The following is a 13418-nucleotide window of genomic DNA, read 5'->3' on the forward strand; positions in this document are numbered from 1 at the left end:
CGTGCAATTGAACATATGTGGCAATTCTTGTCTGCCCTCGAGGGCATTCGTACAGATACGTCGCGTGCCACCGTATCCATACGTTTTCTGCATCTGACGTATGTACGAGTCTCGCATGTCTCTAGCAATTTGTAAATAACGCGGAACTAACCTTAATACCGAACTAAGCTTAGAGAATTCCTTTTTTACTTTAATGTAAACACGTAGCGAGTGCTGCAGAGCTAAGATTGTTAAACTTTTAACAAGGATTCACGACATAAAGTGACCCAATTATATAATTAGGTGAAATACGAAATATGAAATGAGACGTTATTATTAACAAGCAGGAAACTTGAAAACAGTTTTTTTGCTCTTAATATGCTAATACTTAAAATAACCCACCTTAAATATCTTAAAGTATTTAATGATTACAATTCCATTTAAATAAATGCAAAAAGACACGTTTAAAATCAATAATAATATAAAATTTTTATGCAAGTGACGGGAAGGAAACTTGTTAAATTATTGAAACAGTTACCCCACGATTTTTCATTAATTTCATCCTAACGAATTTCTTAGCGTAAAATTGCTATTCACATTATGCATACGCATAATATGAATATTACATCGCGCTTGATGCTATATTGCGCCGCTTATATAAATCGCATTAAAAGTAAGAAACTCATAAACGTCGAACTTGGTCATTATGCAACACACACACACACACACACGTAACACGTACGCTTACGGTGGAAGAAGCACGCGCGAGGGAGGCTGGCAACGGGGCGGTGCCACGAGATTATAATACTGAACGAGTTTAACGTGCAGAAATTTAATTTCGCGACATGCTCGTAACTTCCACCCGTGCTGCGACTGCAATTTGCGTGCGCGCGCGCACCGAGCCAGCGCGATTGCAATCAAACTGAAAAACGAAGTTGACCTTTGCGGGCCGCGTAATCCAAACCGCGCGCGGCTTTAAACGCGACGCAATTCTCGATGAAGTTCGACCAAGTTACGCGCGTACGATTCGCGGTTGAAATTTCCGTGCGTGCGTGTTACGTCGTGATTCGCAGTTTTTTTTCCTCTCTCTCGATTCCCTCGCGCTGAAGCGTCAACGGGATTAGCACGGTGACGCGAGCTTCAGCCCGCGAACGTCAGCCGGACGTCGCAATAAAGTTCGTTTATCCTGGACTCTCTGTCGAATTAACGAACCCCGCGGGCGGGATATTAATTGCGGCGCGACGCATGCAAATTGCCGCTCCGCCTGTTTCAGTCGCCTGTTTCGTCCCCGAGCGCGCGTGTGAATTTCGCACGCGCGTGACAATTATCCACTCTCCCCCGTTAAATATCTCTCTTTTGCTCTTCCATTTTTGCCCGGTCACCACCGGCTAACGCGCGTTATAATGCCATTTATGCGAACGAGGTAAAATTGGTCCTCTCCGCGACAGCGGCTGGAATTAGCGTAACCGCCGTGTTTGACTCCGGGAATTTAATCGCGCCGCGTTTAATCGTGGATCCGATTAAATCACCGTGACAGTTATAACGGCGGGATAGCGCGTCGTCTTCGTCGGGAGTTATGTCGGTGATTTTTCAGAACGAGCCGCCACCGCCGCCGCCGCCGGCATCGCGGCGCTTGCATATTCATGAAAGGCGGACAGGTCGCCGCTGATGCGTTCGCGAATGGCGGTTGCGTGTCAGACGGGACGCACCGTTGCTCGAGATGCGTTCGCGGATGGGGGACCGTCAGGACGATTGTCAGGATTGAGAAAGTTACTTCGGAGAAGCAAGTAGTTACAGAGCTACTGTTTTTCTCTCTCAAAATAGCACAAACCAGTCGCCGATTTTGAAAACTTACAGTTGTAGTTACTAAACAAAATAACGGGAGTTTTTTTACTTGATTTTCTCGTTAATTTTTTATTATGTTTATCACCGTTTTAAATATAAGAATCTTTTGCGTTTTTAATATTCATTATTAAATCATTTTATTTATTGTAAGCTGCTTGATTGTAAGCTGCATTATTTTTAGAACTTAAAACCAAAATTTAATATCGGTATTTAATATATTAATCATTTATTACAAATTAATATTTATATTTGTGTGGAATATACGATCGAAGTTAAGCAATAATTTTCGGCTAAAAAGTTTGTCAAATTTAAACTTTGTGATAAAATTATTATTACATCAACAATCTACAATATAAAGAAGAGAAAGACAAATACGGATTAAGGTATAAGCTTATTGGCAATCAACCTCGAACGGTGGTCTTGGTTCGTCCTACGGCAAGATTATAAATGGCCCTGGAAAGTCAAGCGAGAAGAGAAAGAACAGCGCGAACGCATATTTTCGTATTTATGAAGGACCGTTATTGTGACACATCGTGTCGTGCCGTGCGCGAAACTGGAATACAGATGAAGGCGGAAAGAGACGCCTCTCGCGCAAACTTTGATTGCGAACACCATCGTGTACGCGCTCAATGCGTAAATACGCGCCCGGTAAAATAAAGCAGTTTGATAGCATATGTAGATGCGAAAGTGGAGAATGACGTTCCACCCTTTCGCAGCGGAAATAAAATCCAACACAGAAATCGATTTACGATTGGTATTATATATGCGCACGTATTTCGTGGGAGCATTTATTAACTTTTTACAATAATTTCGGGATGCATTTTGTTAATAAATTATTGTCGATTAATATTATTGGTCGTAAAAGAACGTTACAAGCCGGCAGAATTTTGTTATGTTTTATTTATGCTGTGTACATTTAATATATGCGATTGATCAAAATCAGAGAAATGTTAAAGAAAATAAAGAGAGATATTAAATATGCGATACAAATACGCTTTTAGCGATTAATCATTTTATTTCATCCCCGTTATTTTGTTACATATCGTACAAGGTATAATGCCCAACGCAAATAAGTGCGAAAAGCGTAATTGAATGTAAAGCTCTGAAGCTGCGACGACCAGACGCATTTATCACGTGGAGCCTAACATAAATAAAATATCTATCGGGCGTAATTGTGCAGCTAATTAGAATAATGAAATAACACCGGACGGTTCTCTGCTTTCTCTCCCGGCCCCCGAAGCTCAATGGATAAATCGTGTGTCATATTCCCGCGAGCGAGCGAGTAAAAGCAGCCGCGGCGGGGCGGCGGCGGAGTACTCACATTCATTTCAATATCGCGTTATTCTTCATTAATTCACTGATATATCGTGTCTCGTGCGCGCGAGGCAAGTTGGAAAATGTATCGCGCACTCGCCAACTTTATAAAATTATTACTGACTTTCGCGTGGGTATTTGTGGAAAACGATGACGCGCGCGCGGATATTAAAGCCGGCTTATATCTTCGTCAAAAATTACGCGGGGTCTCGTCAAAGTTATACCATATAACGTCTCTCTCTTTCTCTCTGCCGCCGTCGTCGTAAATGACGTCGAGCGAGCATTTCCCGAGCGTCCCGAAATGCGTTTGATCCGATGATCGACGCTCATAAAAATATACAGGTTACACGTTCATAAAACCGGGATCAAAGGAGCTGCGATATATGCGAATTGGCTCGAAAAATCGAACTGCCGGGTATAATCGGGTGTGGGCACGCATGGAAATTGCGCATACCCCGAGTCTTTGAAGTGCCTTGGTGTAGGATGGCTGGGGCTCCGATCAACGCCATCACGTCGTTTTATATTCTCGATTGAGGTAAACAACGAAAAATTGCAGCAACGCACAGGTGTAAGCGCACGGCGCGAGCGGAAAACGCGTCGAGTCAGGGTCGAGTAATTCCAACGTCGCGGTAATAATATTCACTCTATTAGCTTACACAAACGTATCTTGAGACAAGTCCTTCGCATTACAATGGATTCGTCGGCCGCGAGATCGTTTCTGTCGCTCGACGTGCGAAACAATCTCGAGATAGACACCGAAATGGTGAAAATTAATTTCGCAATTCCAGACGCTCGATTAGCGCTTCTATTCTGCTCACATAATTTTTTTCTTCCGACAGGGCGGACTGTTCCGGTGGATTCGCGCGAGTTTCTCTCTTTTTTTTTTGCCACGGCGCTTTTGTATCAGCGCTTGATTAAATAGTCGTAATCAAATAGAGCGTGCAATTCACTCTCGGGAAATTTACATAATCATTTCTGGGAGCCGCGCGAGTCGACCCGCGGCGCAAAAATTTATACGAACCCGGTGGTGAGCCAACGGCGAAATAACGCGAGGGAAACTTTACCCGACAAGAATGGGGGAAAAAGTAGAGGAGGGCGAGAGAAACCAGCCGGGTGAAGAGACGCGCGATGCTGAACGAACGGTAGACGAATGCAAACAACTTTGGCGAACTGGTAAAAATATGCCGTACGAAGTTTCGCGTTTGCAATTCTTGATGCAGGTTCGGCGGGAAACTTCTCTGGTTCTGACCTATTATAGATTCACGAGCCAATCAAGGGCGGGCAAACAAGGGAGTAAGATTGTCTGCGCCTTGTTTGTCGCCTTACTCGAGACAATAGACGAGCAATTGCCACGGCTTATCCGGTAATGAAGGCTTCAGGTATCGCGCTAGATATTTATAGGCGGAGTCGATCATTAATCTTCCACGCTGTGATTAATCACTCAATTTTCCCATTGTCGTCTCTCGTCGAATGGAAAAAAAAATTTTTTTTTTAGTTTCCATTTTATTCTCTTCAGTTAAATATTGAAATTTGTGCTTCTCCTCGATGCTCAATTAGACCGTGTCAATGTCGATGTAAAATATTGAACTGACGACAATTAGATCGTCACGAGGCATTAAACATAGTTACGAACGACGAGTTCAATTACGAGAACCGATATTGTTATTCTGCTGCGCTGCGTGCAATCGTTTTGACGTATCCTTACGAAAGATATCCCGAAGAAACGATGGAGAAATAAATGATCGTTTCCCGGACGCACACAACGGCCCTCGAGAGAGACTGTTTCGTTTCGTTTGAGTGAGTCTTCCGGCATTCGTCTGAAACTGGGCCGTTGCGTTTTTCCTCCCGAGATACTTTGAACGCTGCATAAACATAAGGTGTCCCGTTGAGCAAATAAATTTCGTTCCCGAACTATGTGTTTGCCCGCGGATCTGCAATTCATGCGTGTTGCCGGCCACGTCATTGGATGTGTGCCGGTGTGGTTTCGTCTTCTCGTATAGGGTAAACTCGGGTAAGATAGTTTTTTTTTTTAATGCAAAAAGCATACTTTTACTTTTATTATTTTTTAATAGCGTTTGGTATATTACTTCAATGAAGTTTTAAGTATGTAAAACTATCGACATTAAAGAGAGAATACTTAATAAAAATTGTTTATCAAAATATTGAAACATTGGCCATCTTTCACAATTAATATTAAACGTTTATACAAGTTTAGGATCAATTTAACTCATTGTCATTACCAAAAAAAAAAAGATATATGATATGTCAAATTAAAATATTAGGTGCACAACTTAATTCTCGTCTTTTTTAATAAAATATATACATAAACACTTACCCCGAAATGCCATGGGCTACCTTGCCCACACTGTGAAAGAAAGATAATCATAGTATTTATTTAAAAAATAGAAGAGGAAATAAAAAATATAATTACACATTACAATTTACATACTTTAATTTATTCGACATGTGGCAATTTCTAATAAACACGTGAAAAACTTTGCAAGCAGTCAAAAATAAAAACGTGATATGACATCCACAATATCGTTATTTCGAATAGTATACGCATATAAATTACAGTAAATATTGATTATCTTTGAAAATAATTACGAGAATTTATTACACATTATTTAGCAATTATTGGAGAAATTATAGTCATTTGGCTATCATACCCTAACTTACCCTAAAGAGGAAACAAAATCGGGCGTCGCATTCACGAGATCAGACAGCGTAGCAACATTCAAGCGAACTATTTTTATAAAAATATTTTCTCATGTGAACTTCCCTGTTGTATGCTTCAAAAGTAGGTTTTTCTGAAAACATGATGACACTGCGCTTGTCACGATAATTTGATTGGCCGCAATAAAAAAATGTAATGTAAAAGTTATATTTTATTACATACGAGTGAATGCAAAAGTTTTGATGAGTTTTTATTAGATGTTGTGGTTTTTCATTTGTCAAAAAACATTTAATTTACCAGCAAATTTTCCCAGTGAAATTCATGAGTGTGTATCCACAAAATTATGCGTATTGTCATCGTTATCAGAGAGGCCGTCAGTAGCATGATTCATCTTTGATATTGAAATTACTTCTCCATTTCGGCTCTTCTTAAATTCCGCTTGAATTCCGACCGAGAGAGATGGGTGGAATTAATAAGTTGCTATGACTGGTTCGTGCACTTTAATCGAGATATTAAGAACTATGCTTTATTTTTATTATTGTTCACACATTGCCTCAGATAATTTGAAAAAATACTCTTATCTAGGATGAAGATAATTTCTATAATTTTAATAAAAAGAAGATAAAGCTATTTCTTTATCCAGACAATTATCTAGACTCTAGACAATTTCACATTGATAACGGTAAACATTGAATATATGTATAATATGTCGACATGTTTACCAATAGTGTAAGGAGGAAACATTGACTATAATATATTTGTGGAAGACCCATCAAAACTTTCGCACTCACCCACAGTTTTCACGTAATAAGTTTTATGCCCCGTATATGAAGCTTGCTTGAAAACTAGGAACGAGAATAAAAAGAATATGCCCTAATCTTATTTTAACTTCTAAAATTTTGTTTTCTATGCGTGAACAATGAGATAAACATGAAAGGCGGGCGCAAGGTATCGAGGAAACTTCGTCTTCTATATACCGTAGTCAAAGCCAACTATGATTGATACGACGCATTTGTCTGACTCGTATGCGAGTCTGAATAACGCGCGTTCCTCACGCTGACGCCGCGAGGGATGGGCCCGTGGTGAATGACGCTCGTCAGCCCGCTCTGTTCGTTTTTACGCATTTCTACTTCCGGAAAAAGCCGACCGCTGACATCGCCGACCGAGCGCGATAAATTACCACGGGGACGACGAGTGCAAGCGCTCTCCGTGAATTTTCCTTATCAGAAACGCACGTGACCGAGTTTGCCCGAGTAACATCGGTATATCTTGAAAATTCTGAGAGAGAGAGAGAGTAGAGAAGGAGATATGGAAAGAGAGAACGAAGCAACATCCACAATGCTTCTCATGAAAACTACTTATCAGATCTTAAAAATATCAGACACTTCTCCCCCGATAACTAGGTTTTTATCATATCGATATTTTATATCTGTTATTTAACTGGATGCTAGCATAAAATCGGTCATCTTACACTTACTAAAATGTTTATTTGCAGCGTCAAAGCACGTGTCACTCGTCGACGTTGAGAGGCTTAAATGGCACTCTGTTAACATGATGAAAAATAATAGGTCTCTATTTTTACCGCATCAGTCGTTTTGAGCGCTTTCGAGAAATTCGTTGGCATGTTATACTGAATGTTGCGGCGATTGAGAATTTTCGGCATACAGTAACCGTAATTTCGACGCGGTAAACATTTTCGGGATTATATAAATGCGAAAAGCGAGACAGATTAAAAGAATATATAAATTACGAAGAAGAAACCTTATTTCATATTTTCTTTTTCTGGTAGAAATACGTCGGAACGTGTATATTCGGGGTTATTTTATTACCCGTATACAATGTACAAATATATTGCGTGTACACGGTCGGCTATAGAAATAATCGATTGCTCGTAATATTGGTTATTCCCGATAGTTTGCTGATACCGTGTGTGCAAATCCATTTAGCCTCCCGGCTATTCCGCGTGATCCAAATTTTTGCACCAAACATTTTTTTGCAATATACTGCGATTTTTTCCCCCTTTTTTTTTGTATCAGCAATTTCATATTCTGCAATTTGATCATCACTATCATCGCTATGATTTAATGTATCGCGCGGATACTTTCAGAGCGCGTAAACCGCATATCACGTGTACGGTCGATCGTGTTGCCGGATGAATTTATTAGCGTCGTTTATTAGGAGAAATTACGCGGTCGCGTTACGGCGAACGAAATTGAAATACTTCTGTCCGAAAGTGCAACGCGCGAAATTATCTGGGCGAACCGAGTTCAGTCAATGATAAGTAATTATCAGCGCCGCGGCTCTCCCGACGGGCCGCGCGAATTTTTCCGCGCTCTGTGATTTATTCAGGATAATGAGTCGGCACGCCGAGGTATAAATGCGAGATGGCTCAGATCGGAGTCGGGATTGCGTATTAACGTTTTTTAACAATTTTTCCAACACCGCTCGCGGCGTTTATACTCGGCCGGCATAAATAACGGATATAATAGCTCGCAATAACGCCCGTCGGTCGGTGTGCTAAAAAGGCATAATTTACGATAAAAAGTGCGATCGCGCCGGAATATCACTGTGAATATCGATTTTATAATGCAGAATGAGCCGAGCGTCGCACGAACGAGTAGAGCGAAGCGGCGGGGATAAGACTGCTTATTAAGAATTTATCCTGAACACTTTTTACTCCCGCCTTTCAGTTCAACATGTCTAAAGATGAATATTAAAAAGTTCCGTGAGAAAATCCCCCTCAGTCGCGTCCCATCGTCGGCGAATCTCTGCCGGGGGGGATGATTGATTCCAGAGGAATCTATCAAATCATCTGTCGGGTAGTTCGAATAACAATTAAATAATTCAGATGGATGAAGAAAAGGGGGACCTCTCTGTTAGCAATCGATATTTCTATTCGCGTAATATAAACGGTTTCATCTCATTGTCATTTTTTATTACAGGTACTTAAGAATATTAATCCCCGATGTGCAAATATCCGATTGCATTCGATTTTTTTTTTAAATTTGCCGTTCGGTCGACGTTGTATTTCCATTTATTGCTTGCAGGCGGGGCAATTCCTGGGAGATCCGGAGCAATCGTTTTACGCGCAAAGGGAAATTACGAGCGCGCAAACAACGCGCTTGATTTAATTGCATACGTTAGCCGCCTCGATCGCGATACTTTTTCCGCTCCGCAATTACGGCGGGAGGGGGGGGGGGAAGGAAAAATTGCCGGGCGAGTAAGAATGGAGCGGGGAGGGAGTGCAACAAGACGGAGAAAGAGCGGAGCAGCGCTTTTCCGCGATATCCGCGCGCGGTCGGATAGCACCCCACGCGCGTGCTGTAACTTTCTGAATTATTGCCGGCGATTTGTTTGCCCTCCCGGACACCCTCGCCCGCGAGGGAGAACCCCACGCGGATTAATCGGCCGAAGTGTCGCGGATCAACGATTAATTATAGACGCTAAACCGAAGAGAAATAGCGGGTCGTTTGAAAATTTAGGTCGTATCCCCGAGAGCAAGGCCGATTTGCAAGGAAGCGCGTTTGGCGCGATCGATTCCATTTATTTGAAATATACGTACATATCTGCTAGATTAATTAAATCAAACTGACTGAAATATATATATATATAACCGAACACAAAATCGCGCAGGACAAGTACAAAGACCGATTTGTTTGATGTGCAGGCCTGCGACTGCCTGGGGATCAGCAAGGAGTGCGATTACTTCGGGCTGAAGTACCAAAACGCGAAGGGCGAGGAGCTCTGGCTGAACCTGAGGAACCCCATAGAACGACAGACCGGCGGTGGCGTGGCGCCTTTAAGATTCGCTCTGAGGGTTAAGTTTTGGGTGCCGCCTCACCTGTTGCTGCAGGAGGCCACCAGGTAAGGAAAATTAATCGGCGCGAGCCGCGCCATTGTTTGTCCAAATATATTTGGCGCGACGGACCGAGCGGATGCAGACCTTTTAATCTTTTAGGAGCAATCTCTCTTTAAATAGACCTTTAGCGACGTTGATACGTCAATTATAACTAAGACTTATACAGCGAAAGATATCAGTTCTGCTGCTAAGAGAAGTGATTACTCAGTTTGCCTTTTTTCTTTTTTAAATAACTATTAACAAAGAATTTTCTTGATCTTAAAAAAATTTATTATTATGTACTAAAGAAGTGTGAATTTATACTCTTTTGAAGAATATTATAAAATTGTATCGAAGAAAAATTAGAATAATAAGCAAATCGAATTTTGATTTTAACTTTATATTCTTAATTGAAGTATTAAATTACTAGAATTCAGAGTATATTGAAAAACTTTAGTACTTTTGATAAATATATATAATAAATATGTAGACTTGTAGATATATAAAATTAAGAAATATTTGAATTATTAATACTTCTTTAATTAAATTATTTTTCTGTATGCGTACATACTAAAATTTATTTTGGTAAATATTGCTCATTTCAACCAAATAAATACATTTAAGGACTATCATTAAAAGAAATATCTTTGCAAATACAACCGTTATTTAAAGGAAATAAACTGAAATTGAGTAATTGTTTTTCTTAGCACGAGAATGATATTTTTCTGCGTGCATAAAGCGTTGGAGGTATCAATTAACGTAATGTAAACATCGTTAAAAATTTCTCCTTGAATTCAGCCGAACATTTTAATCAACACTGCTTTTAACCTTGGTCTATTTTTGTATGATTAAAATCTAACGACATGATAATTTAGTAAAGCTTCCATTTCACGTTCATGACGCCCTCCTCTGTCTATGGACGAGGGTTTGAAAGGGATCTACACGTAATCTCGTAAACTCCCAAGGCGGTCGCAATGTTCGTCCTCCCTCGGCAGCCCGGGAGATTGAGGTAGATGGATAGTTTACACGCTCGACAGACAAGCAATCCTCCGCCGATTGATTGGTCGCCGTCGATGTCAAGCAGAAGCTTATTTCGGGGATTACCGCGCGACATTGTCCATAGTTAAATTAGACATCGATGATCCCTAACGGGATCATGATGATTACACAATAAGATTCATCTGGAATGCTCTTAATCACCCTCAGTGGAGACCTCTTAATCCGAGTGTCTCTCGCCGTCTTTCTTTTTCCACAATAAATTCCCAGTATCGGTAACTGGAAGTAGTTAAGACCAATAGCCCTTTTGCTATTCCGTCGCCGCTTTAATTACGGGACATTTGCATTGTCTTCGAGCCTTCTCCGTACCATCGGCCGGACCTCTTTGCGCCCTTTATCGATCTTCGAAGGTTTAATACTTCGAGGGTGGTTTTTAAAATTCAGTCGAAGTTCCACTTCTGTAATGCTGTCCGTTGCGTGCGAACCTCGTTAATGCGATATGAACTCGACTATGATATTGCGTTCTGTGTGTTTGTGGTGATGTGTAATAAATCCCACGGGAGAGTAAGAGAGAGAGAGAGAGAGAGAGAGCCGTCCGATTGCATTTTAAAATCAGCATCCGGCACCGTGAACTGCGGAATGAGAGAAACTGCCTCCGGGAAATATATATACACATCGCCGGATGCTCGGCGGCCGGGAAGTATAGGAACGCTCGTTTTGTTTGAAGTTCTGATTGGCTCGTTACCGCGGTGCGACGTCGCGTATTCAAAGCAAGAGAGAGAGAGAGAGAGAGAGAGAGAGAGAGAGAGAGAGAGAGAGAGAGAGAGAGAGAAAGAGACTCGCAAACTCCCCGCCGCAGTTGCGAATTGCGTCCGCCGTAATCCGACGAGCGGATGCACTCGTGCGAATGCAACGGCAGGAGAAAGAGAGAGAGAGAGAGAGAGAGAGAGAGAGAGAGAGAGAGAGAGAGAGAGAGAGAGAGAGAGAGACGGTGGCCCTCGTTCGAATTGAAAATCGTTCTTCGTAAATCGGTTCCTTTTCGGAGGGAAAACTAGGAGAGCAAGAACGCGAGATGGGGGAAAAAAAGGATAATGAGAGAGAAAGAGAAAGAGAGGGAGTGTGTTCGTGCAATCAGTCGGATTCCTCGGGCGCGATCCATCGATTCTCGAGCGAGCACGTACGAAATTGCATGCTGGCGTCGCTGTGGGAGTACCGATTGTATCTGACAATACCGCGTCGTCGGATATGTTTCGCGCGTGAGTGCGCGGCGGAAGCGCGAGGCCGCGCGGTAAATAATGTTATGCACGGCGCGGATGCGATTTATTTTGCGTTATTCGCGGCATTTGTATCAGCGCCGATACGTGACGTCTCCGCGACGACGACGACGACGGCGGCGAGCGTGCCGCAACGCTGATCGCCGCGTCGCGAGATTGGATTGCGCCGGTGGAGAGCAAGGAATATTTGGGGAGAGCTTTTCTCCCCGGAATTTTCTTAGCTTGGATTCTTAGCGTTGAGAATGCGAGAAACTCTGAAAGATCTAGTGGAAAAGAAGATTGTTTAACCCGTGAACAGTCACATAAGATGTTTTTTTACACTTTAGCGTCGGAAAGATAAAGCTCACGTTGCAGCAAAGCTTTCTGCTCATTCAAAATTTATACGTACTTCTCATTCGAAGATTTTGAGACCTAATTTGTAAAATAGGGGCAAGTTATGATTTATATGTTTACGGCATGTTTTGATTATTGAAACTGTGTTATAGAAAACACCCCCAGTAAAGTTTATATAAATTCAAAATGAAATTTGTTTTTTAATGAGATTTGAATTAAACATGTAAGCTGTTAATATCTTTATGTTTATACAAGGAAGATTATATCATGCTTCTGTAAACGTTTATTGAAAAATATTTTGTATAATTGTTATGTTTATATAACATAATAAGCAAATGTATAATGTAAATGAAACATTTTTTTATAATTTTGAAAGAACAAGTACAGTATAAATAACTTCATATAACAATTTAGTTTTATCTTAAATCATTATCAAATTATATTGTATGTTCTGTTTTTTTGCAACTATTTTTTTTGAACTCTTAAGTGTTTAATCTCAACAAAAATTAATAATATTAAATCGTTTTATTAATTATTAATATGCGCTTTTTCAAAAATTATTAAAAATGTTTTATTAAAATATAAATTTAATAAATATTATTATAAAGCATTTTTAATAAAAATAAAAGTAAACATTTACAAAAACATAGTATGAACTTTTTTATTTTTAAAAAATTATATTATAAGCTGCTTAATGTACTCCTTTCGTTTGTTCAATTTTTTTCTTTTTTAAAGAAATATTGATTAATATAAATCTACATACATGTCTTTAGATATTAATAAATTATACAATTATTGATTTCTCTATCGGAACATTCCTCCCTTTCATGATTAAGCTAAAAGTCGCTCTACCATTCGCAAGTTCTCAGAATTTTTCGTGGTTCTTGAGGTGAAAAGATTCCCGAAGCGACAGCGTCCGCGCTCGTGTCGGAAGTTTCCAGCGAATCGACGCAATTAAATGTAGCCCGCGTCGATTGTAATTAGCAGCGACTCGCAGATTTCAACGGATTGAAACGTAATTTCAATTTAATCGCGGTTGCTCGAATTATACCGCGTAGAGAGGGCTGAATGCACGAAGAGTAATGCGTCCGGCGTGCGAATTAATTCGTCACCGGTAACGCTATACGTTGCTGTTGTAATTACGCCAGCTGGCATGACGAAC

General features: G+C 40.7%; 1 protein-coding gene across 1 annotated transcript in view; it reads left to right on the forward strand.

Moving 5' to 3' along the window:
- The window catches only part of LOC105829086 (E3 ubiquitin-protein ligase MYLIP), a 183498-nt gene that overhangs the window by 135607 nt on the left and 34473 nt on the right, over positions 1 to 13418 (forward strand). Inside the window, exon 2 of the mRNA XM_036291285.1 lies at positions 9483 to 9679. Within this exon, the coding sequence (XP_036147178.1) occupies positions 9483 to 9679 (197 nt within the window). The remainder of the gene's footprint in view (positions 1 to 9482; positions 9680 to 13418) is intronic.

Source organism: Monomorium pharaonis, chromosome 8, assembly GCF_013373865.1.
Source record: "Monomorium pharaonis isolate MP-MQ-018 chromosome 8, ASM1337386v2, whole genome shotgun sequence".
Taxonomy (NCBI): Eukaryota; Metazoa; Arthropoda; class Insecta; order Hymenoptera; family Formicidae; genus Monomorium; species Monomorium pharaonis.